The sequence below is a fragment of the Pantherophis guttatus genome, chromosome 7 (assembly GCF_059756535.1).
Source record: "Pantherophis guttatus breed Tessera chromosome 7, ASM5975653v1, whole genome shotgun sequence".
In the NCBI taxonomy this organism is placed as follows: domain Eukaryota; kingdom Metazoa; phylum Chordata; class Lepidosauria; order Squamata; family Colubridae; genus Pantherophis; species Pantherophis guttatus.
In genome coordinates, this window is record NC_142069.1 from 46,425,085 (window position 1) to 46,450,703 (window position 25,619).

A 25,619-nucleotide genomic window follows, 5' to 3' on the forward strand; every position below is an offset into this window, starting at 1 on the left:
CTGTATTCAAGCTTTGATTCAATAAATATACATAGCAATTGTGCTATGTATTATTGCTTTCTGTAGTGATTACACCCACCAGAGATAAGGAATTAATTTTTCTAAGTTCTTCTCCTCCCAAGATAATATATTATTGGATGGTGCAAATAACCTTTTAGGCTTGGAAAGACAATCTGCCATCTTCAAGATCATGACTGAGAAACTAGTCCTCACTCAATTTTTGCAGTCTCCATAATTCCGTTAATTCAAAAGTCACACTGTTGTTTCTTATCACTTAGCTTACTATAAAGATAAAGCAATTAAAAAAGAAAATCACAGAAAAACAGTCACATGGTTATATGGCATCTGCATCAACACTCACAAATTCTGATCCTCTGTTTTCTAAAAAGATTAAGAATCAAAATACTACCCATCCTTGTAAAGGACCAGAGGGATGACCTATGAGAAGGAGACTATTAGAAAACATGAGCTAAGCCTGGGAAAACAAGATAGTGTGAGAAAGAAAATTAAAGTTGCCCCACCTTTAGTCTCTTTGATAAAACACGAAGAGAATATTTGTGAGGCAATCTGATTGTTTCAACCTTCATTTTATTTTTATTTCAGTTTTCTAAGGTATACTTCTAAAGCTTTAACAAAAAATGCTACAAATAACCAACGTACCTTTTTAGCATATAGAATGTTAGAAGAGTCTAGTGAATCATCTAGAGGTCTCCAATCTATTATCACCTCAGTGCTCTAAAACACAAATGATGCAATTTTTCAAAAAGTAAGTCAGTAATGTCATATGTTTCTATTTACAAAATATTAATTTATTCTATACAAACAATCTGTAATCTTTCATAAACGGTAGAAGGTAAATTCACAGGAAACATACTATACAGTTATATTCAAAAGAGAAAACCCTACATTTTGATGTGTAAGCTTTTCAATGACTCGCAATAACCCAGATTGTAAAGCATCATGATCTTCATCATTTTCACTTGAAGAATGAATGAAAACTCCTTCTTGTTCATATATAATCTAAAAGATAAAAAATAAAAATAACAAATTAAGTTGTTTCATTAAGAGCTTTTTTGGCAATCTGTTTTGAACCTGCTCTGGGGACAAAACCAATTACTGTAATGCAATTTGGGTCTTTCAGAGAAAATGACAAGCTTATATTGCATACTCACTAGCCCAGTCAAGTAATAAATTGGGCAGACTTTCTATTAGAATAGAACATTGCATGCCTGGGGATATAATGATATGGATGGAAAAATAAACAAGACTAGTTTTGCAATACAAGCTATGTTAAAATCAAGAGCTCAGAAACAGTTTATTCCATTTTTATTGATTCCTAAAGCATGTTAGTCACAAGGCAAGGAACTATTAAAATAAAAAGCTATCAATTTAAAGCTTTTAAATAATATCAGAAATAAAAAAGGCAGGCTAGTTAAAACAGAATGCTACACAGAAGCTCAAATAGAAAAATAACTAAAAGTTCTGAGAAAATAATGCTTCATATGGAAATAAGCAACCCTTAAAAAAGACCACTTCCATCAGCCACTCCCCACACTTCAGAGGGCATGGACCCTTGGAATAGGCTTTCAAGGACAGGAACAAATGGGAAGAGACATGCCTTTAAATATTTTAAGATATATTCTATGTTTATGAATCTATTTCATTAAATTCAAGTTAAACTAATTTGGACTTGCTTATATTTTAGAAAATTAATCTGAAAGTGTTAGATCTAACACTTTCACTTCTTGTCCAGTTGTCTAAGCCTTAAATCATGGCACTGGCAACACATGACCATTTTCAGGTTCACATGTAACACTCATATGCACATATGCCTCTGCTCAAAATAAATCATTGCTTCAGAAACCAAGCAAAAGTGAATGGAGTTAAACTTTCCTACATCACACCAGCCAATTCACTGTTTCGCATTTATAATATCATAAAATGAACGAACACATACCATTGCAGGATAACATAACTTTCTACCAATTCTGTCATGATAATCCTGTAACTTTAACAATGAATACAAGTGAAAGAAATATTTGAGGATTTTCCCCATCTCCAAACGAAGTGCTATATTTCTCTGTACCAAAGATGGGAGGCTTTTAGGTTTGCTTAGGCTCATGAGACCCAGGGTGGATAAAAATCGATGGGTTTTTTAAAAAAAAATAAAAATAAAAATCACATTTTTAAATTTTAAATTGGATTTTTTTATTTTTATCAAATTTATTTTAATAAAATGCTTTTGGAGCAAAAATCTATATAAACATAGTTTTCTAAGATACATGAATAATTTAGTTTACTCAGCAGGAAATGGAGCTTAGTTTTATAGCATAAGGCTGTATATTCTGTAATATTTACATTTTTGGTAAACTGACTCAATGAATCCAAGCTCTGCAAGCTAAATAGGAAACCTTCATTTTGTTTGCAAATAATAATATTAAAGATTTTAACTACCAGCAAGAATGAGTCCTTACATTTAAAAAGCACCTGTCATTTCAGATCCATCATGGCAGCGCCTGTTAGCAGGCATCCACTCACCTGCTGCCCGCCACATCCCTCACCTTGTTGTGTTACTGCCACATCACCAGCTGTCCCATTAAAGTGAATGGGACTGTTGGTGAGTCAACAGCGGGGGCAGAGGAGCCGCTGTGCGACAGAGATGACAGTTGCTCTTTAAAAATTATGATTTAAATTGAGTTGATTTAAATCAAGCCTTTTTACTAGTAATTTAAATCATTAACTAACCCAGTGGTTCTCAACCTGTGGACGGCGGACCTCTGGGGGTCTGCAATGTTGTCATAGGAGGTCCATGAAGGCTTGAAATGTTATGATTTAAATATTGAATTGTCTTGGAGGTCCATGGCCACAAAAGATATTTAAAGGTGTCTGTGAAGAAAAGGTTAAGAACTAATGAACTAACCTGATACAAAAGGCAAGACAAGGAATGCCAAGATTAAAAACTATATTACTCTGATATATTACTCCTGAAATTCATTTTACACAATCTGGTTTTATAAAAAGGTGACAAGTTTCAGGAAATATCTGTTCGTTGATATTTTAGAAATAGAAATGCAGGCAGAAAACCCTGAATCAACGCAGTGACTTCATGGTATACAGAGGTTCTCTATTGTACCGATTTAATTTCTGGAATGACTGATAAAAATGGATTCACCTGTTTAGTATTTAGAGTAACTGTACTGGTAGTACCTTATTTTTTTTTCAGATAGCATTATTACAATATAATTATTTCTTTGCACATTAAGATTAAGAATTTCAAACCTTATGTTAAAGTGAATAATGAATAATAATTAGATATAAATATAAATAAATAATAATAACTTAATGAATAAATATAAGTGAACTTTCTTTTCATTCCTAAACAAATCTTATCAATATACTATATACCATATCAGAAGTTACCAGCCAGCATAACCCTAGTAAATTTGAAATGATCTCCAAAGGAAAATTTGGTGGGAGAAGAGAGAAAAAACATATAAAAATTCTGTAACCTATCTACCTCCGATATGTTGTCAACCTAGGGTGGCCAACTCCAGCTTAAACCAGTCCTGCAGACATTCTTCTTTCCACCTCAGTAACTGTAATCGGTAAGTATAGTATAGAAACTACAGTCTAAGTCAAGACACGAACAGATGTCAGCCTGGATATTATGTATGGAATGAGTTAGCACTGCCTTTCCCTCAAACTGAAGTAGATTCAGCCTCCTTGTCAATGTCTTTTGGGCAATATTGCCATGGTTATTTTTAACTTAGTTGCTGGAGTAACTCAACCCATTTCTGGAGGAGAGAGGAAAGCTTCTGGCGAAAAGCAGCAGAAGATATTTTGGCCAAGGATAAAACATGCTGGAATCCTAGCTCTGATTACTGTTTGAGAACCTCAGCATGAAGAAGTTCTGTGAAATTTATCAAGGATGTCTTTTATTAATTTGTCTTTGGATCCAACAGCTTGTTTTATTATGTAATCAAAAGATATTTTGTGGATACAGTGGGCTGGAATAAAACATATTTTTTGCCATTTGCAAATATTTAGGGTATTTTCTGTAATGACCAAGGTTTGATGATTTTGGAATTTGTGGATGGAAATTCAATCTCTGTTCATTTGAAACATTTTGGAATAATTTTAACTTGAAAAATCACTGCAAAATATTTTAAAACAAATATTTAGACAGAAAAAACTATTCATATTTTGAGCCAACTTGGAAACATTCCGTAAAATATTACATGTACTCTAAGAAGAATTTGGATTTCCTAAAATTACTGAAAGGTGCTACATTCAATTTAAACCTATTTTGATTTCTCAATTTTGATATGATACATAAGCAGCTTAAGAAAATGGTGCATTCCTTCTATTGAAAGAAGGAATTTTACAAGTTTTACAAGTTTACGTGTAAAGATATATGAAAAGTATTATTAAGATATATTTTATAGTTTGCAAGAACTCTGTGAAGGGTTGCAACACCATAAATCAATTGTCTTAAAATAAAAGTTCTTATGATCTTAACATGAGTTTCATTAAACTATTTTTATGTTTGCTGAACATCTCAGTGGCCATTTAAGAAGGACTGTGCATAAAACTTTTTATGCTAGTAATGTAATAAATTTGAGAACACTAACACATGCCCTATAATTGTCATTTTAGTTTAATAATTATGCAATGGCTAATATGAATTTAGGAAGATATATAAGGTTTAAAAATTGGTACAAAGTTGAATAAGAAGAAATTTTAAATGTTTTAATTGGTTTGTATTTTTAATTTTGGGCCAAATTTATATATATATTAATTGTTTTTAATATTTGTATTTCATGTTTTTAATTCTGGCTGTACACCACCCTGAGTTCTCAGGGAGAAGGGCGGTATATAAATTTAAAAATAAATAAATAAATAAATAATGAAAACTTGAGATTTATCAACTGATGAATTTTAGCTACCTTGGGGAGAGGAGCCAAAATAAGTTTGCTGTGTTCACAAAAATTATCACCTAGATCTAAAATCCATTCATTCTCAACCTATCTCTAATGAGAAAACTGATTGATATATTATGCAGTTTAGATTTAATGTGTTGTTTAAAACTGAGTTGCTTTTACATACTTCTTGCAATGTGTTTTTAGGTATATGCTTTGTTTTGTTTGTATTTCTTTTCTTTTTACTGTAAGTTATATCATTAAGCAATACAAATTAATTTTTTGAGTTCAGGTATTTGTTTATTGAATCAGAATGGATTGAAAGCTATAATCCAAAGCTGATTCCTAGTTACTGGAAATATTCTACTCTGAGAAGTATTAGTAGCTTAGGAGAAGAATTAAATATCTGAGAAACAGAAACAGTTGTGCTACCACTGAAAATGATCTAAATGTAAAAGTGGATGACTACCCAATTCTGTACATCACTTATATATACCAAACCATATAAATATGACAATGATATGATGAAAAAATGCCCCCTTTTAGAAACCATTTCTATTTTAATTCATTAGAACCTAAGCACCTCAGTAGCCCACCTTCCATCTATTTATCAGATGTCTATTTGTCAGATATTTATCAATATCATTTTTTAAAAAAATACCAGAATCAACAAAAAAATGACAGATTTGTATTGGGAAGTTTTGTAAATCAGGGTTTTTTCCCCCTGCATTTTAACCATATCACAGACAGCTCCTTTGAAAGAATCAGTCGAAAAGCTACAAGCCTAACAGGTCAGAATGCAGTAAAAAGGATGGGCTGGCTTCCATCTGACAATTCATTCAGAGAGGTACATATAAACAGGAAAGTTACACAAAACCGTAAAAGGAAAGCCTTCTAGTGACCCTATGAGGGTATGTTCTCTTCCCCAAACCTCCTTTGCACTACTTCCCTTTTCAACAGCACCAAGGCATGCCCTTCCTTTTAACCGCGACCTGATCACAGATGCGGGAAAAATTACACCTGTCCCGATTCCGACAGGTCAAGAGGCGGTCCTCCTCTTCAAACGAGGGCAAAACGCCTCAGCCTCGGGCCTCCGTTGACACCACATCCAGCCCCGCCCGAGGTCTGCGGGCTATTTGCCCCGACGTATCTGGAGGACACCCCTCGAAGCAAGACCGGTTCAGCCAGCGGCCTGACATCCTCCCAGCTCAGTCCGGGATTTCCGTCCCAACCGTTATAGAGCTCCCATAATGAAATGTACTCTGCTCCCAAGGCAACATTACAGTCACCGCGTCTCAAAGATTGTATTCCTCTCCCTTACCTTTCCCCCTGCCGGAGCTGCCATCTTAGCTACTAATGTTTATGATGACGTTGCTTCACGTGTTCCCAGCAGCTTCACAACAACCCCCACCCAACCGAATCTCACCGGTCACGGCGGCTCAACGCATGCGCAGGGAAAGGAGGATTAGGAGTTTGCGCAGTAAGTAGTGACAGAAACCAACGAGGGTAGTAAAGGGCGGAGCTTGCTGTGGGGCTGATTCCGCCTGCCGTTTGTCACACTTTGGGCTGTTCTTGTGAGCGTCGTTTCCAGTACTCCGCCTGTTTATGTATTGGAGTAGAATGATGAGCTTGATTTTTCGTGGAATGGTAATATATACCAGTGTTTCTCAGCTTCAGCCACTTTAAATTCCCCAGCAATGCTGGCTGGGGAATTCTGGGAGTTGAAGTCCACATCTCTTAAAGTGACTACGGTTGAAAGACATTACTATAACTATAGTCGGAAGCAACGTTATTTCTTCTAGGTATGTTTTTTGTACAGCTCCTAGGAATACTAGCTTGGCATTTCTAAGACAATACCTACTTGATAGAAATCTTTTTTTTCAAGATTTTAACATCTTAACATTCCTTCCTCTATATTTTTTCAGTCAGCAAATTACTTTGATTTCTCCACCTTTATATTGGTTAGTTACTCGTTTCCAAACTTTTGTCCACTATTAAATGCACAAACAGAATGGGACAAACTTATCTTCATTATGTGAACATCCATTCAGAGTAGGGTGCCACAGCTACATTCCAGAAAAGACCAAACATGAGCCCATGTTTACATGTGTATTCTTGTTAAATCATTTAATCTTACTTTTCATTGGTATATTTTAGTAGTGCTTTTTCATAATAGTTTTTTAAAATATCAGGAAATACAGGTATTATCTCTCACAGTTGCAAAATCATTAGCAAACAAATCATGATGAGTTATATTTGGGTTTTGTTCTTCAGAAGCTGGTCTTCAAGACTCTTGATAAAGCTTGAATAAATTGCATGCAATGGTGGCAGAAAAATAATGGCAACTTTAGCACCAGCATAAAATTAGTAAAAAAGTGCCTGGTGTTAAAGCATACAGTTGTGTAGGAGGAAAAGATACTTGTTTCAAGTGAAAGATCACTTTCATTATATATGCATTTATATTTATAAAGATGAGTTTGAGCTCGTAATGCAAGAGGAAAATATGATTAAAAAATATAACATCTGAGCACATCTCCCTTATTTGGAATACAGCAGTTGAAAAATATTCAAAAGGAACACAAGCATAGCAGCCTGTAAGACTGATAATATGATCATCATGCAAGTGTCACCTTTTATCCCATCTCTGACAATATAATAAAAAGGGAAGAGTTGCCATGTATGCTAACAATATCAATTCTTTTTCAGAATTCCAAATGAAAGAATTTGCAATACTGTACAGAGCATGTGATTTGAAATGTTTTGAGGAAGAAATAGAAAATCTAATTTTCAATGTCTGGTATCACCTTCTCATCCAAGAAATGTTGTAAATCATACCTTTTAAAGGCAAATTGCAGATGCAGTGGTGTTTAAAATTTGTGAACTCTCTTGAATTTTCAATATTTTTGCATGAATATGATCTAAAATGTTATCTGTTCTCTACATGTCTTAAACTTAGATAAGGAGAATCCAATTAAATAAATCAAAAAGATAATACTTGTCCATTTATTTATTGAAGATGATCCAAACCCACATGTTAGTGTGTGGCAAAAATATGTTGACCTTTGCCTTAAGTTACTGATATGTCCCTTTTGGGCAGCAATAAGTGCAACTAAATGTTTCCAATAACTGTTGATTAAACTTGCTAATCAATTTGGAAGAATTTTGGCTCACTCCTCCTTAAAAAACAGCTTCAACTCAGCGAGGTTAGTAGGCTTCTTTGCATGAACTGCCCACTTCAGATGCTTCCATAATATTTCTGTTGGATTAAGGTTAGGACGTTGACCTGACCATTACAAAAAATTATGTTTCTCCTGCTTTAAACATTCTTGTATATACGACTTGTGTGTTTTGGGGGTCATTGTTTTGCCACATGACCCACATTCTCTTGAGCTTCAGTTCATGGACTGACATCCTGATGTTCCTGTAAAATTTGCTGGTACAATTCAGAATTCATTGTTCCATAAATGTTAGCAAGTCATCCTGGTCCAGGGCCTGCAAAACTGGCCCAAATCATGATACAACCACCACCATTTTTCATTTAAATAAAAGAATCTCTTTTGGTGTGATCCATCCATAGAATATTCTTCCAATAACCTTGGCTTATCCATGTGGTCTTTTACCAGCTGAAAACGAGCAGCTTGATGATGAGCAATACTTATTTTTTGGGGGGGGGAGGGTTGAGAGTATTGTCCTTGTCCTTGTAATCCTGCAATGCACATCATTGTCTATGGAGATTCTCAGTTGTCCAGGTCATGGTTGTCTCAAACGTGCTTTTTTTCAAGAGGCAACTGGACTTTCTGGTTTTTGTTTGAAGACGTTCTGCTTCTTATCCAAGAGCCGAAGAAGTTTCTTAGTGAGAAGCGGAACATCTTCAAAGAAAAAACAGAAAGTCCAGTTGCCACCTTTGGGACAATGCACATTTTTTCAGTGTTCTGATGGCAGTCTCATGAATACTGACACCAATACATAAGCAGCCTTTAGTTCCTTAGACATTACCCTGAAGGTTTTTGTGTGTATTTTTGGAGACCTCCAGAGTATTACATGTCTTGCTCTTGGTATGATCTTGATAGGCCGACCACTCTTGGGAGATGACAGTGGCACAGAGTTGCCTCCATTCCATTTGTCCACAGTCTGCCTGTCAGTGGCCTGTTGGAGAGCTGGGTGGGAGGGTAAGTGTGTGGGCAGAGTGGCGGTGGCGGCCAGTGGCTTCCCATTTTCACACCCCCTGCTGCTGCCACCATTTTTATTTTTATTTTTATTTGATTTATATGCCATCCTTCTCCGGAGACTCAGGGCGGCTTACAATGCGTTAAGCAATAGCCTTCATACTTTTGTATATTTTTTACAAAGTCAGCTTATTGTCCCCACAAACCAGGTCCTCATTGCTGTCACCATGCCAAGCTCTGAGCTAAAGAGACCAGGAACAGCAGAGGCAGTGGGTGGCAGGGAGGCGACAGTTGTCAGAAGTACCCACTTTCACACACACCACTGCTGCCACTGCAGCTGCACAAAACTATGGGCCTAAGAGGTTGGGGATGATGATGGCAGTGAGCAGGGAGGGAGGCAGTGATGGCTGGGGACATCCCATTTTCACACACAAACACGCCACTATCCCTGGCCTCTTCGGCCCAGAGCTCGCCAGGGTGCCAGGGTGGTGAAAACGGGAAGCCCCTGGCTGCGATACCGCAGTCTGCCACCTGCCCACTCATCCACCTGGCTCTACCTCCAGCCATCTGCAGCAAGTTGTCCCCATGGACAACTTGAGTTGGCCAAGTGGAGCTGTCTTGTGGCAATTTGGCAGTGGTGACTTGATAATGGGGGGAGTGTGGGGGGTTGTACATGCATGAGTGGGGGTGGGGGGAGTGGGGAGGTCACACGCGCATGCGTGGGCGGGCAGGGCACGCGGGGGGCATTGCATTATGGGTGTGGGAACGCATGTTTCCCCCTGCACACACACACACCCCGCTTTTGGCACACAACAGCAAAAATGTTAGCCATCTCTGGTCTAGATCCTTGCTGGTAGATGATGGCATGTATCGTGTTAAAGTAAGAGCATGTGAAGATATCTTTAATCTTCATTATGAAGTTCTTGGAAAATATATTGCTTCTTTTGATACAAAAGAAGAAGTCAGGGTTTGTTGAGGGATTGCTTCCCTTGTTAGCATCTTTGTCCTGTTTCTTGTGAGACACTTCTTCCGGCTGGATGGTTGTCTGTATGCAAGTATAAATCTCTGCCCATAGTTGAGAAACTGCAATGTCATTGTCCAATATAGACTGTGTTTGAGTGGTTGAGCTGAGCTGTACCTGACAACCAGTGCTATTCTATTATTCTGTTTTTGTGGTCAATTTTTTAATAGGTGCTGGGAATCAAATTGGACCTATGATCTCATTATGTGGATAGTTACTAGATATTTCTAAAGCTTCAAGAATAACAATACCATAATGAAACAAGCTGACAAAGGAGGGACAACTTTCTTTATGAGCAACAAAGCCAAGAAGTAACTAACATCAAATTCTACCAATTTCTATCCTCAGATCCTGCAATAACTTCTCAGAAAGACATATGCAATCTGATGAAAAAAAAATTCCTAAGGGCATACAAATTGCCAACAGATTGTGTAACTCTATACTCAACTATAACTACATTATCTTTAGTGGAAACACATTCCTGAAAATCAACAGGACAATTTTATCAGGACAACAGGACAACTCTTATTCCCTAAACCCTTCATTATTTTAGATTTATTAACATTTTCATCATCTGAATCCATGGAAAATTATATCTCAAAGTTCCATCAAAATCTCAATAACGACCACCCCAGCATCCATAGATTTGGTCTATATTCAAAAAAGTTCACCATAAAACTATTCTATGGATGTATAAGCCTGCTTCAGAAAAATTAGCAGCACAACTGAGACTCTTGAACTTGCATACATCAGATTTCAACCATTCACAATCTGAACAAACAAAATGAGTGTTTGACATATTACTATTACTTGATATGTTTCACATGTAAACTTCATCTGCATAACCTATTTTTCCCTCCCTTCCATAACTTTATTCTAATTTAAGTTCTACACCAGTTAAACTACTTCATGCATTAAGGTAAGCTCTAGGACTAGGTCATGAAAAACCATACCTTGTAATACTTTTTAAGCCTGAAAAAAATGCAACAGTCTTATTTTTGACTCCATAGGCCCGTGATGGCGAACCTATGGCACGGGTGCCACAGGTGGCACACGGAACCATATCTGTGGGAACGCGAGCATTGCCGTAGTTCAGTTCCAGCGCACATGCATGCGCCGGCCAGCTGATTTTTGGGCCTTCCGGTCCTACCGGAAGTTGGGAAATGAGCTGTTTCCAGCCTCCAGAGGGCCTCTCAGAGGGTGGGGAAGGCTGTTTTCACCCTCCCCAGGCTCCTAGAAAGCATCTGGAGCCTGGGGAGGGTGAAAAACGGGGCTACTGGGCCCACCATGCCATCACGTGCTAAAACTGGGGGGCGCAATTATGGGGGTGGGCACACATGTTGGCAACCTCCCCGTGCTCTTCCTGCTTTTGGCACGCAACGGCAAAAAGGTTAGCCATCACTGCCATCGGCTAACATAGTCTTCATTCTACAGTGAATTCACAATGGATCTATTAACAGATTTATGAGCCACCTTGCATAATTTTATTGTTGATTGATTTTGAATGTTAATTCAAAATGTGAATTTTTGGGTTTTCTGATATGAATTAAATTACTGTACTTAGGAAGTGCATAAAGAAAAATGTATAAAATAAGATCACTGAAAGAATATTACAGCATCTGAATTGACAGAACATGCTATACCATAATATACTATATTTGGTTTTGGTTTAGCATGATCTTCAATTCCAGCCAAAAATATTTTATTCCCATGATCATCAGACTTTCAGATCTGTAGGTATTTTAAAAAATGACATTCCATGGATGTTACAAAATAGCTCCTGGGGTGTGGCATACCTATTAATTATGGATTATTTCTTACTTATTGTTATGGTTCCCAGAATGCTCTCTGCACTGGGGGGCAAGAAGGCAAAAGTGTGCATGTGGCACCTACTCTTTATTCTTATTTTCAATAAATGCCTGAAAGATATGTGTATGTTCCAAAACCACTTTGGAAATAAAGGATATATTTTGTTGGTACAGTATACTGAATAAATGTAGTGGCTTAATGAATAAACCATAATGAAATTCACACTCAATCATAATGATCTAACTATACAATTAAATATAAAGGTAAAGGTTTCTCCTGTCCAGTCCGGTCCAACTCTAGGAGGTGGTGCTCATCTGTTTCTTAGCTGAGAGAGCCAGCATTGTCTGAAGATGCTTCTGTAGTCGCAGGGCCAGCATGTCTATATGCCAAAGTGAACACTGTTACCTTCCCAGCGAATGGTACCTATTTATCTACTCACATTTGCATGCTTTCGAACTGCTAGGTAAGTAGGAGCTGGGGCAAGAACGGTATATACTGTACAATTATCTATCTATCTATCTATCTATCTATCTATCTATCTATCTATTTTTATTAAGAATGTTGATAATCTAATACAACTATACAATTACTCATGAAATGAAGCTTATCTTAAACAAATTTAATGTTTTAATGCTTTTTTTCAAATACAAATTTTTTTCCCCACATTTTTCTCCCCCCTCCTCCCTAACCCCCCCTCACCACCCATCCCCCCCATGACTTCCTCACAACAAAAACCTAATTCATAACAGATTATATAATATTTTACCATCCCCTTACTCCCTCCTCTAAATACTGACCCTTATTTACTAATAATATTATTAATATTATTACTTCCCCCTTTAACCATACATTTCAAAATATCATTTTACTATAGCATTGCATAATAACTTCTAATTTAACATAATAATATTATTATAACTCCCGATTTAACAATAATCTGCCCTATTTCTCCTCCCCATACTTATATCTGTATATTAATACAACATTTCATAACAACCTTCCATTTTAAAACTATATAATAAATCCTGCTTTAACATTTAATCTTTTGTATATATTAATATAACATTTCAAAGCAGCCTTCCCCATAAATCCTAATTTAGCATTTATTCAGCTCCATCCATTTGCTCCAGTCCCATAAGTATATCACTTAGGCATCCCTTTTCTTAAACTAAACAATCTGTAAACTAACCTATCTCCACCCACGTTCCTACAAAATTGTCATACACAACAGTTCTTAATATCTTTAATCTACTACCCACCCTACTAAAAAAAAAAGTATTCCATTATATAGAAAAAATCAATAACTTTAAGTTTATAATCCATATAATATCTTCTTTAATGTCTTTCCACTAGATTGTTGAGTACATCATCCATATTAGGGTAACATAGCATCCTAGTCAGGGCCGGATTTAGATTGAAAGAGGCCCTAGGCTATTCCACTTATGAGGCCCTTTCACCAGTGGTGGGATTCAATTTTTTAACAACAGGTTATGTGGGCGTGGCTTAGTTGGGGGTGTGGCTTGGCAATCATGTGACTGGGTGGGCATGGCTAGCTGGTCACGTGACTGTGTAGGTGTGGGTAGCTCGTCATGTGACCGGGTGGGCGTGGCTATGTGCATAGACTTTTTTCAGAGGGCTGAAAAAAGTCATTTCTGACTGGGCCTCGCACTTTTAACCGGTCCTCACACTTATGACCATCCTCACATTTATGCCCGTGCAGCTTTCTTAACAACCATGTCACTCATTTCACAACTGCTTTTCTTCACCATGGTGACAAGATAGGGCAAAAACGTAAAATGTGAGGACAGTCGTAAGTTCGAGGACTGGTCAAAAGTGCAAGGACCAGTCAGAAATAACTTTTTCAGCCCTCTGAGTAGTCCATATGCATAAAAGGATACAGCAATAGAGAGGGATGAAGGAAGGGAAGGGAAATTAGAGTAGGAGAGAGAGGGAGGAAGAGAGGAGGAGAAGGAGAAAGGAAGAGGAAGTAGGGAGGAGAAGAGGGGGAGGAAGAGAAAGTAAGAAGGAAAGAAAAGAGAGGTGGTAGGTTTGAGGAGAAAGATTGCTATACAATAAAAAAGATGAAAGGGAAGAAAGCCAACCCCAAACAAATATAAAGATATTAAGATAAAGAATGAATTGTTAAACTTTAAAGAATAAAAGAGAACAAATATGAATAAATAACAATAATTAGAAACACACATACAAACATACAATGTATTTTCTTTGAACAGAGTATTTGGCCGGTTCACAAATTTAAACAGTGTTTAGTCATTTCAATTAAATTTACAATTTCTATATTTCCTTTTTGCCATATTTATTCCTCATCTATTTTTGTAAAAAACCAATATTACCCTCATCCTCATCTCTAATCTTAATCAAATTCAATTTTTCCCTTCTATTCTATATTATACCCCTTCCCATTGTCATCTATTTTTATATCCATCCTCACATTGGTTAATTATGTAATATTAGTTGTTTAATATAAATTCAACATTTTAATATAAATCAATTAGTTATATAACTACCTTTTTTGTATATTAATCAATATGAACATGAATATTCCAATTATTTCCATGCAATCCAATTTCTTACAAATCCATTAATTATATTTACCAATAATAATAAACCAAATAATTTCCCCCATATATTCCTCCAAACCACAACGTAACCATTTCTGCTTTCAGAAATATACAATTAATAGTATCTCAATTATTACAATTCCCTAGTTAAATACAGCTTTTTTTTCTTTTGTGTTTTAAAATCCTGAACTCTTCTCTTTTTCCCTAAAATTCCCATTGTTTGCACGTACCTTTTTTGGTGAGGAAAAAGAAAAGAATTCTGCCTGCCTAATTTTCCAACCTTGCAGTAACAGCAAAGCAGTTTCAGTTTCGTTTCTTTGCACGGAAGCAGAAGAGCCCTGAGCAAAACAGCGGAGACAAATCAGCTGAGAGCTGGGAGGCCAATTAGCCTCTGCTGAAGCTCCGGGGGCCAATAAAATTACAAAAAAAAAACAACGAACCCTTTGTTAAATTGCTGGCTCCCCCGCCCCTCGCCCACCACTATTTATTGGCAATAAATAGTGGTGCGGAGGGGCGGGGGAGCCAGCAATTTAACAAAGGGTTCGGCCGAGCCACCTAGAACCCCCAGAATCCCACACTGTGTAGGCCCCTCTGGATCTTGAGGCCCTAGGCTGAAGCCTAGTTAGCCTATAGGAAAATCCGGCCCTGATCCTAGTTGCAACAGATTGTTCCAAATCCTCAGTTGTCTTCTGCCCCCATCAATAATAAATCTCCTCCTATATATATAAAAAAGAAAAACAACCACCTGAGTGACATTATAATTATATTCCATACAGTATCTGTAATTGTGGTTTTCTTCAGGATTATTCATTCCCATCATCATAATGGGTAACAACCAGATCTTCTGCATGCCCCAGCGTAATTGCCCCAGCCTTATAGCTCGACATAAATATAATACATTTATCAATAAAAAGAACTCCAAGATAGATAATTCCAATCCAACCAGTTTAAGGCTCTTTTCACATCCCAAAATTACGGCATTGCAGAGGTCTGTCACTCTCCTCAGGATATTGTTAACCAATACTTCGCCTCAACTGTCTTTTCATATATTCGTTCATTTAAAAAAAAAAAAAAACTGGCTTCACTGTTGCTTAATTTAGAAATTTTTATTTTTGTGAGACCTATTTCTTTTTTTCTTTTCCTTTTGTGGGCTTGTTCTCCATCCTAATTTCCTTTCTGCAAGTTGTATATCGACTAAGCAATTTTCATTCTGGTTTATGACTTGATCTTGTTGGTTTTGCTGTAACTCATATTTCTTTTCTGACAGTTGTATATCAGCTAATTGATTTCCATGCTTGTCTGTGACTTGATGAATCATAATCACGTTAGAATCCGATGCCACTTCTCTTTTATTTGTAAATAATCCAGCTGGGGTGTCTAAAGAATCCGAAGGCAATTTGTCTACAGAAGCCTCTATAATTCGATGTTTTCCCTTTATTTCCAATTCCTTCTGCTTATCCTGTATTGTGCATAAAGATGTTGAATTCATTTTCAAAATTTTTTGATAAAATTCTTCCGCTTTTTCAACAGTATTTAATTGATATCTTTCTCCTTGATATCTCAATATAATACCCACTGGAGCATCCCACCTGAATAGAATATTTCTTTTTTTAAGTTCAGTCACCAAAAAACCAAATTTCTTTCTTTCCGATATCATCTTGGGCGGGAGCTCTTTGTATATCCAAATCTTTCTTCCAAACCATTGCAAAGTAGAATTGTAAGAATTTTGCACAATATTATTTCTTATCTCCTTATCTGTAAAATAAATCACCACATCTCTAGGCAGTTGCCTTTGCTTTGCAGTCCAGGAATTTATTCTATAAACTCTATCAATCCTACAAAATACTTCCTCAGGTTGAACCTTTAAAATCCCAGCCAGAATTTCAGAAGATATTTTCCTTAAATCATCTCTGTTGTTTTCCTGCAGTCCTCTCAGTCTAATCGCATATTCAGTAAAATTATATTGCATCATTAAAACTTCTCTTTCAATCCGTTGTTGTATGTTTTCTGCATTACAAGTCTTTTGATCAGCCTCCATTTTAGGTTTTTCTTCTGGGCTATTATCTTGAGTATTTGACAAGTCATTTTCAATTTTTTGTATTCTATTGTCCAAATTATCCTCAGTTTCTTCCATTTTGGACTCTAATAACTTAGTATTTGCATCCAACTGGATCATAAATTCTGAAAAACCATTAGCCATTTTTATAATCTTTCGTTCCAAAAAATCAAACTTTGATTGCACCAATTCTTTAATTTCCTGCTTAAATTTTTCAAGGTGCTGATTCACAATCTCATCCCTTCTTACAATCTCCTCTAAGAGAAATTCTATTATGTTAAAATCAGGTTTCTGAGACTGGAGACTTAGAACTTGTTCATGTAATTTGTTAATGGGGGAATCCCCCCCCACTGCTTGTTTGTCTGACTTTATAAATCTCAATGCCATGTTTCCGCCCAGACAAACTTTTTTAGAAAAGAGAAGAAAAGCAGGGAAAAAAAAAAACTTCTTTCCAATCAAGATCAATATCAAATCTCCAGGAGAAAAAAGACACAAAAGTGAAGTTTTATCTTCAATTGTAGCCAAAAGTATTTATTCCGCTACTTTGTAGTAATAGAAAGCGGAAGGACTTTCCCTTTCAGCCCCTTCTCAAGCCGCGGCAGTCGCCATTTTAAAAAATCTTTTTTCCTTCTTACTTTCTTGAATAACTTTTATAAAATAAATAAAATACTTGCGATTCAGGATCACAGGTCCAGCTCACGTCCTCTTTGATTAATCTGTTAAATTTGTGGGCTTGTTCTTGTCGCCTAGCTCTGCATAGGCAGAGGTCTCCCAAAGCCCGGAGCGGCAGCTAGGGATATGGGGAGTCTCATCTGCTCCGTCCCAAAAATAAAATAAAAACTTTTGGGGCTACGCAGAGAGCTCTACCCACCCTAGCCTGCTCTATCTCCATTTCCTCGTGGAAACGGAGTTTTTTCGAGCCGCCATTCTGTTGTGAAGGCGGCTCTTTACAGGCAGTGGGGCTGGCGATCCCAAGAGATCGTCTGGCGGCGACAAGCAGCAAACCGGAAGCCATGTTTTAATGCTTTTTAAATAGGTGCTCAATACTATATAAAAATTGTTCCCAATAATGGAACATCTAAAATTGAAATATCTAAAACTGTATTGGACCAACTAGCAATTCTGCATTATGGACCAATATTTTAAAAGCACATTCTTACAGGCAGTCCTTGATTTACACTGAAAGGTGTGACCATATGTTAGGAAAGGCCTCATGAAAAGTACTTACGATCCAATTTTGAAGTTATGATGATCACATACTCTCCCATGGTCATATGTTTGCACTTTGGGCATTTGACAATTGCCTCACCCTTACAGCCACTTGCAATGCCTGTCATATGATCATTTTGTTCTTTTTGCCATTTTTCAGATTTTACTTTTGGTCTCTAGCAAAAAATACTAATTGGATATAATGGTTCATTTAATGGTTGCTTACTGGCCACCACAAAAAAAATGTAAAGTCAGGCCTGGTCAAATGGTAACCTGTTTAACAACGGCAATTACTTGCAAAGCTAATTCCAGACTCAATTATAATCATAAATTGAGGGCTACCTGTATTAGGATTGTTACATGGAACAAAGAGACCAATTTTGGCCACAGATGCTGGAGGGTAGAAGTAGCAGTTTTTCTATTACTCATGAACCACAATCTGTTAAAGGAAAGTGATTAAATCATTCTACCCTGGTCTCTTAATTAACCTCTTCCATAATTTACATAAAGAATTAAATTTCTAAAAGCAATTCTTAGTGTTCCCTGCTTCTTAGAAATAGTGTACATTCTTTGAATAAATTGAATTTACTTCAAAAATATTCCCTAATATACAGTCATGTGAAAAAGTATATCCTCTTGGAGTTCTGTGGTTTTATATAGCGGGACATAGTAAAAATCATCTGGTCCTTAGCAGTTCTTAAAACTGAACAAAAATGTATGACATATTACATCATGTCATAATTTTTTACAAAAAAAAGCCAAACTGGCGAAGCATGTGTGAAAAACTGAGTGCAATCTTACTGCTTCCATAGATATGAAGAAATTAAATAGCAGCCAGGTGTTGCTAATCAAATACCCTTGATCAATTGATCATCAAGTGTGACTACCTCTATGAAAGCCGAAGTTTTAGGAGTTTGCTAGTCTCCAGCATTCTGGTGTGTATTAACACAATGTCAAAGAAGACAGACATCAGCAGTGATCTTAGAGAAGTAATTGTTGCTGCCTGTCAACCTGGGAAGGGTTATAAGGTCATTTCCAAAGAATTTAAAGTCCATCATTTTACAGTGAGGAAGATTATTCAAAGTACAAAACATTCAAGACCGTTGCCAATCTTCCCAGGAGTGGATATCCCAACAAATTCACCCCAAGGTCAGACTGTGCAATGCTCAGAGAAATTGCAAAAAATACAAGAGTTACAGCTGACTCTAACAGGCCTCAGTTAGCATGTTAAATCTTGAAGTTCATGACAGTACAATTAGAAAAAGACTAAACAAGTATGATTTGTTTGGAAGGGTTGCCAGGAAAAAGCCTCTTCTCTCTAAAAAGAACAAGACAGCAGGGCTTAAATTTGCCAAGCTGCATCTGAACAAATCATAAGACTTCTGGAACACTATCCTTTGAACAGATGAGACCAATATGGAGATGTATGGCCATAATGTACAATGCCATGTTTGGCAAAAAAACAAACACAGCCTATCAGCACAAACATTGCATACCAACTGTCAAGCAAAAGTGGAGGATGGATGATTTGGACTTGTTTTGCAGCCACAGGATCTAGGCACCTTGCAGTTATTGAGTCGACCATTAACTCCTCTGTATACCAAAGTATTCTAGAGTCAAATGTGAGGCCATTTGCCTGACAGCTAAACCAACATTGGGTCATGCAACAGGACAATGATTCCAAGCACACCAGCAAATCTACAACAAAACGGCTGAAAAAGGAAAGAATGTGTTGCAATGGCTCAAAGTCCAGAGCTCAACCCAATTGAAATGCTGTGGTGGGACCTCAAGAGAGCTGTGCATAAACAAATGCTCACAAACTTCAATGAATTGAAGCAATATTGTAAAGAAGATTGGGCCAAACCTCCTCCACAATGATGTGAGAGACATACAGAAAATGATTATGTCAAGTTATTGCTGCTAAGAGTGGTTCTACAAGTTATTGAATCATAAAGTATACTTAGTCTTTCATACATGCCCTCTTCATTTTGGCTTTCTTTTTGTAAAACAGATGACATTGTGTAACATGTCAGGTGGTGTTGTACATCTGAAGTTGTATTTACCTACTTATAGGTAAAAGATCTATATCCTGATATCTAAAACCATAGAACTCACAAGAGGGTGTATTTTTTTTTTAAGACTATAGCATCCACTACACAAATTATAAAACCATTGATAAGGTTAAGATATCAGTAACATCTGTTTACTAATATACAAAATTCTTCCATTAGTCTTCCAACTTACACATATATCAGAAACATAAATAGGGGATCGTGGATTTAAAGGTAAAAGAATCATAGCCTTAAAAGTTTTATACTTCAAACACATGCATAAATGGCCACTATGAAATAGATAGAAATTGAATAAATAAAAAGCATACAATTATGTTATGAGTGCCAAGTAGATTGTTTTTCAAAGATGATTCTCCAGTAAGATTTTGAGAAGTAAACTTGTAGCTTGCTTCTACTGGTAAGCAGTATCTGCCACCTTTTTGTTGTTAGTTGCGAAGTCATGTCCGACCCATCACAACCCCATGGACAACGTTCCTCCAGGCCTCCCTGTCCTCTATCATCCTCTGGAGTCCATTTAAGCTCACGTCTACTGCTTCAGTGACTCCATCCAGCCACCTCATTCTCTGTCGTCCCTTTCTTCTTTTGCCCTCAATCTTTCCCAGCATTAGGTTCTTCTCCAGTGAGTCCTTCTCATTAGGTAGCCAAAATATTTTGAGTTTCATCTTCAGGATCTGGCCTTCTAAAGAGCAGTTAGGGTTTAGCTCCTCTAGGACTGACAAGTTTGTTCGCCTTGCAGTCCAAGGGACTCGCAGGAGTCTTCTCCAGCACCATAGTTCAAAGGCCTCAATTCTTTGGCACTCAGCTTTTCTTATGGTCCAACTTTCACAGCCATACATTACAACTGGGAAAACCATAGCCTTGACTATACGCACTTTTATTGGCAGGGTGATGTCTCTGTTTTTTAGTATGCTGTCCAGATTTGCCATAGCTTTCCTCCCTATGGGCGTCTTTTAATTTCTTGGCTGCAGTCCCCATCTGCGGTGATCTTCATTTCTTCCCCATTTATTTGCCAGGAATTGAGAGGGCCGGATGCCATGATCTTTTCTTAATGTTGAGTTTCAAGCCAACTTTTGCACTCTCCTTCTTCATCTGCATCAAGAGGCTCTTTAGCTTCTCTTCGCTTTCTGCCATTAGAGTGGTATCATCTGCATAACTGAGGTTGTTGAGATTTCTCCCGGCAATCTTAATTCCAACTTTTGATTCATCTAGCCCCACCTTTCTCATGATGTGCTCTGCATATAAGTTAAATAGGCAGGGCGACAGTATACAGCCTTGCCAGATTCCTTTCCCAATTTTGAACCAATCAGTGCTTCCGTGTCCAGTTCTCACTGTGGCTTCTTGACCCGCATATAGGTTTCTCAAGAGACAAATAAGATGGTCTGGTACTCCCATCTCTTTAAGAACTTGCCACAATTTGTTATGATCCACACAATCAAAGGCTTTAGCATAGTCAATGAAGCAGAAGTAGATGTTTTTCTGGAACTCCCTAGCTTTCTCCATGATCCAGCATATGTTAGTAATTTGATCTCTAGTTCTTCTATCTCTTCAAAATCCTGCCTGTACTTCTGGTAGTTCTCGATCGACATACTGCTGGAGCCTAGCTTGTAGGATTTTAAGCATATCCTTACTAGCATGTGAAATGAGTGAAATGGTGCGATACTTTGAACATTCTTTAGCATTGCCTTTCTTTGGAATTGGGATGTAAACTGATCTTTTCCAATCCTGTGGCTACTGTTGAGTTTTCCAAATTTGCTGGCAAATTGAGTATAGCACTTTTACTGCATCTGCCACCTTACAAAGACTAATTGGCAAAATGCCTATTTTCACTTTTTGTCTCTTTATTTCTATAAAGCTTACTATAAAGTGTTTTTTTATAAAAACAACTTTCAGTTATTACATGTATTAAATCAGGAGGAATATAAAGTAAGCAACTTATTTATTTGCGCATGCCCAAGATGGCGACGGTTGCCGAGATCGCAGCTTGAAGATGGGGACTGACCTACCCTTTGGGGGCTTTTGGAGGTCGTTGTGAAGATCTACGACCCCAGGCCCGGTTAGGAGAACTCTCTGCCTACATGGAGAGGGTCTTTTCCCCTCTGGATATTGAGGCTGGGCAGAGAGAGAGAGCGTCGGGCAATGTCGGGAGCAGCAGACTGCATCAGCTGGGCGTCGGCAGCGTTTTCCTCCAGCTGGAGCCCACGTGGGCGTCTGAATCGGTGTGGCGGCGTTTTTGCCTGGGGCGCTGCTGCATGGCGATTTCCCAGGCTGAGGGGTTGCCCGGAGTGCTGGCGGAGTTGCCGGATTTCCCAGAAGATCTTCGGGATGCTGCCAGACCTTTTGGGTGTTACGGCAGCGACGGCGGCGATGGCATGACAACGGCAGCTGTGATGGCAGTCCAGAGGGCCTGGCAGGAGGGCACCCCCCCCCAGGAAGCTGGGGATGGGGGGGCAACGAGGCCAGGGGATCATCCGCCTTTTGGGTTGGGCGAGGACCTGGCATGAGACGCTTTTAGACCTTGGGAGGCCTCCATTGCTTATGTGGGGGCTGGGGGGGGGGGCTAGAGATAACTGCCCCTGCTTCTCCCCAATGCTTCTCTGCCGGGACTATGCCCACCTTGGATTGTCGGCTAGCTCACTGACTCACTTGATGCCAAGTTTATTTTCATCTGAACTCTCCCTAACTGCGGGGAGGACTATTTAAATCTGAATGGGGGCTGGTACATGGCACCATCCCATCAGCTGAGAGGGCTGGGCTCAGTTAAACCACCATGAGAGGGTGGCTCTGACATCGGGGCCCCTAGGGGCTGAACTGGGATGATATCGAATTTCTTGCATCTGCCAGCAGAGGGGACTTGACCATTGAACCAACCGCCGGGAGAGGGCGGTTTTTGGACCTGAGCCCCGGGTGCTGTGCTGTCTGCATTGGTTCATCGCTGCCATCTCACCACAAGAGGGGGTCGACTGGTTGATCGGACCACCGTGAGAGGGTGGTTGGGTCTATCCCCCCCCCTTGGACTGTGGTCGACCTGGAACCTGACTTCGTCCTCTGTTGTGAGGGGACAGTGGACCTGGTCTTGTTGAAAATGCTTTTGAGACTCCCATTCCATGTCTCTCCCCTGGACCTTCTATATGGACCCCTAGGATATGGTTGCTCCTATCCTCTGTCGTCAAGATGTATTCCGCAGCGGAGCTTCTTGGTCTGCGAGACTCCCCCCTCTCGCAGGCTTGGCCCTCCACTCTATCGAGGGCCTACCTCGATGACGGGCTTTGGAACCCCGAGAGGTGGCATGCCGCAAAGAGGGGGTTGTGGGGTTTTTTAAAATTGTCTTTTTGTAATCTTTTAAGGGGTTTAGGACAGGGGTTGGGGAGGGAGGGGCATAGGTCAGGCTCGTTACAGGGGCATGGAACGGAAGACGGGGAGCGGGGTGTGGAGGAGCTCAGTGCTGATAGGGTGGAGGGCAATTCCATCAGGACCGTGGTTGGGAGGGGCAGATATGGCAGGAGTAGGGGGCCACATCAGGTGGTGGGGGCACGCACCCGCTATCTCCAAGCGGTGGCATGCCTCGGCCCCCATGACTCTTCTCGTCTCCCCGGCTGTCCAGAGTCTCAGAGCCCAGGCCTTAGACTGATGCTGTGCAACGCCAGGTCCGTGGTTAATAAGGCCCCCCTCATTTGTGAGCTAATACAGGAGGGGGGTGCGGACCTGGCAGGTATTACAGAGACCTGGCTGGGCCAAGAGGGGGGGTCCCCCTCGTAGAGATGTGCCCACCAGGTTTCCGCGCATTCCATCAGCCAAGGGCCCAGGGCAGGGGTGGGGGGGTGGCGGTCGTTATAAAGGAAGGTCTTGTTCTGAGGGAGGCCACTGTACCTCAGATAGCCGGAGTCTCTCCTGGTGAAGTGGGGCCATGGGATGCAGGTGGGCCTGCTGATTGCGTACCTGGCTCCCTGCCACGTGACAGCGGCCCTGCCCGAGCTTCTCAATGTTATTGCCGGGGTGGCGGTTGATACCCCCAGACTTTTGGTCATGGGGGATTTCAACCTGCCGTCTGCCGGTGAGGTGTCTGGGATGGCTCAGGAGTTTATGGCTTCCATGACAGCCATGGACCTGACACAATTAATTCATGGCCCCACTCATGCGGGAGGACACACTCTGGACTTGGTTTTTATCTCTGGTCAGTGGCGGAGTGGTCTGGATATAGGGGATATAGTTACTGAACCCGTCATGGTCGGACCATTCTCTCCTGAGGCTGGACTTTTTGACCGCTGCACCCCACTGCAGGGAGGCGGAAACAACCAGGTGGTTCCGCCCCAGGCGCCTGATGGATCCTGATAGGTTCCAGAGGGAGCTTGGGCCAATTCCTGAAACTCTGGCTCACGACTCAGCTGAAGATCTGGTGGCTGCTTGGGATAGGACGGCTGCTGGTGTTCTGGACCAAGTCGTGCCTTTGCGGCCTCTGACCCGACGCCGAACCTGCCCGGCCCCTTGGTTTTCCGAGGAGCTGAGGGAGATGAAGCACCAGAAAAGATGCCTAGAGAGCGGTTGGAGGGCTAGTCGCTCCGAATCCAACCGAACACTAGTTAGGTCTCATATTAAGACCTATCTAGTGACGATAAAAGCGGCAAAGCGTAACCACTTTTCCGCTCTTATTGCATCGGCAGATAACCGCCCAGCCGCCTTGTTTAGGGTGACTCGCTCTCTCCTACATCAGGGAGCGTGGGAAGACCCCTTGCAAGGGCAGGCTGAGGATTTTGCACAGTATCTGCACAATAAAATCACTCAGATTCGGGAAGGCTTGGACTCTGACTGGGTAGATCCCGGCGGGGTGACTGAGGCTGGTCTTGAGAATGTTACCTGGGATGAGTTCGACCCTGTGACTCCTGAGGACGTGGACAGGATTCTGGGGAGGTTAAACGCAACCACGTTTATTGGACCCGTGCCCCTCCTGGCTGGTACTGGCCACCCGGGAGGCAACACGAGGCTGGCTCCAGAGGATTATAAATGCTTCTCTGAGTGAGGGTTTCTTGCCTCCCGCCTTGAAAGAGGCAGTGGTGAGGCCCCTCCTCAAGAAGCCTTCTCTGGACCCGGCCGTTTTGGCAAATTACCGTCCGGTCTCCAACCTTCGCTTTGTTGCGAAGGTTGTGTAGAGTGTGGTTGCGCGACAGCTCCCACAGTACCTGGATGAAACCGTCTATCTAGATCCGTGCCAGTCCGGCTTCAGGCCTGGGTACAGCACGGAGACGGCATTGGTCGCATTGGTGGATGATCTCTGGAGGGCTCGGGACAGGGGTTGTTCCTCTGTTCTGGTCCTGTTAGACCTCTCAGCAGCTTTTGATATCATTGACCATGGTATCATGCTGCGCCGGCTGGAGGGATTGGGGGTGGGAGGCACCGTGTTGCGGTGGTTCTCCTATCTCTCTGACCAGTCGCAGTCTGTGTTGGCAGGGGGGCAGAGGTCGACCTCGAGGCGCCTTGCTTGCGGGGTGCCTCAAGGGTCGGTCCTCTCGCCCCTCCTGTTCAACATTTATGTGAAGCCACTGGGTGAGATCATCTGTGGTTTTGGGGTGCGATGCCATCTGTACGCTGATGATACTCAGCTGTACATCTCCACCCCAGACCACTCCAATGATGCCCTCGAAGTGATGTCCCAGTGTCTGGAGGCCGTGCGGGTCTGGATGGGGAGGAACAGGCTTCGGCTCAACCCTTCCAAGACCGAGTGGCTGTGGATGCCGGCGTCCCGGTATAGCCAGCTGGTGCCATCGCTGGCTATTGGGAGCGAGTCACTGAC

At 40.2% G+C, this 25,619-nt stretch overlaps 1 protein-coding gene and 2 long non-coding RNA genes across 6 annotated transcripts in view; 2 read left to right on the forward strand and 1 right to left on the reverse strand.

Annotated features, from left to right (window-relative positions):
• TBC1D15 (TBC1 domain family member 15) overlaps nt 1–6,376 on the reverse strand; it is a 37,053-nt gene extending 30,677 nt beyond the window's left edge. Inside the window, exons 1-3 of one of the 2 annotated variants that reach the window (XM_034402992.3) lie at nt 6,241–6,376; nt 907–1,020; nt 661–735 (exon numbers count right to left, since the gene is read on the reverse strand). In XM_034402992.3, the coding sequence (XP_034258883.1) occupies nt 661–735; nt 907–1,020; nt 6,241–6,264 (213 nt within the window). In that variant the 5' untranslated portion in view covers nt 6,265–6,376. Of the gene's footprint in view, nt 1–660; nt 736–906; nt 1,021–2,745; nt 2,889–6,240 lie in introns of those variants that run through there. The other variant, XM_087874091.1, reaches the window with a different exon arrangement.
• LOC148112829 (uncharacterized) overlaps nt 1–25,619 on the forward strand; it is a 61,052-nt gene that overhangs the window by 6,621 nt on the left and 28,812 nt on the right. The gene's annotated exons all lie outside the window — the stretch shown is intronic.
• On the forward strand, nt 6,318–7,792 carry LOC117655485 (uncharacterized). Its single transcript, XR_009623251.2, has 2 exons — nt 6,318–6,399; nt 7,626–7,792. It is a non-coding gene; the product is annotated as an uncharacterized LOC117655485 (long non-coding RNA).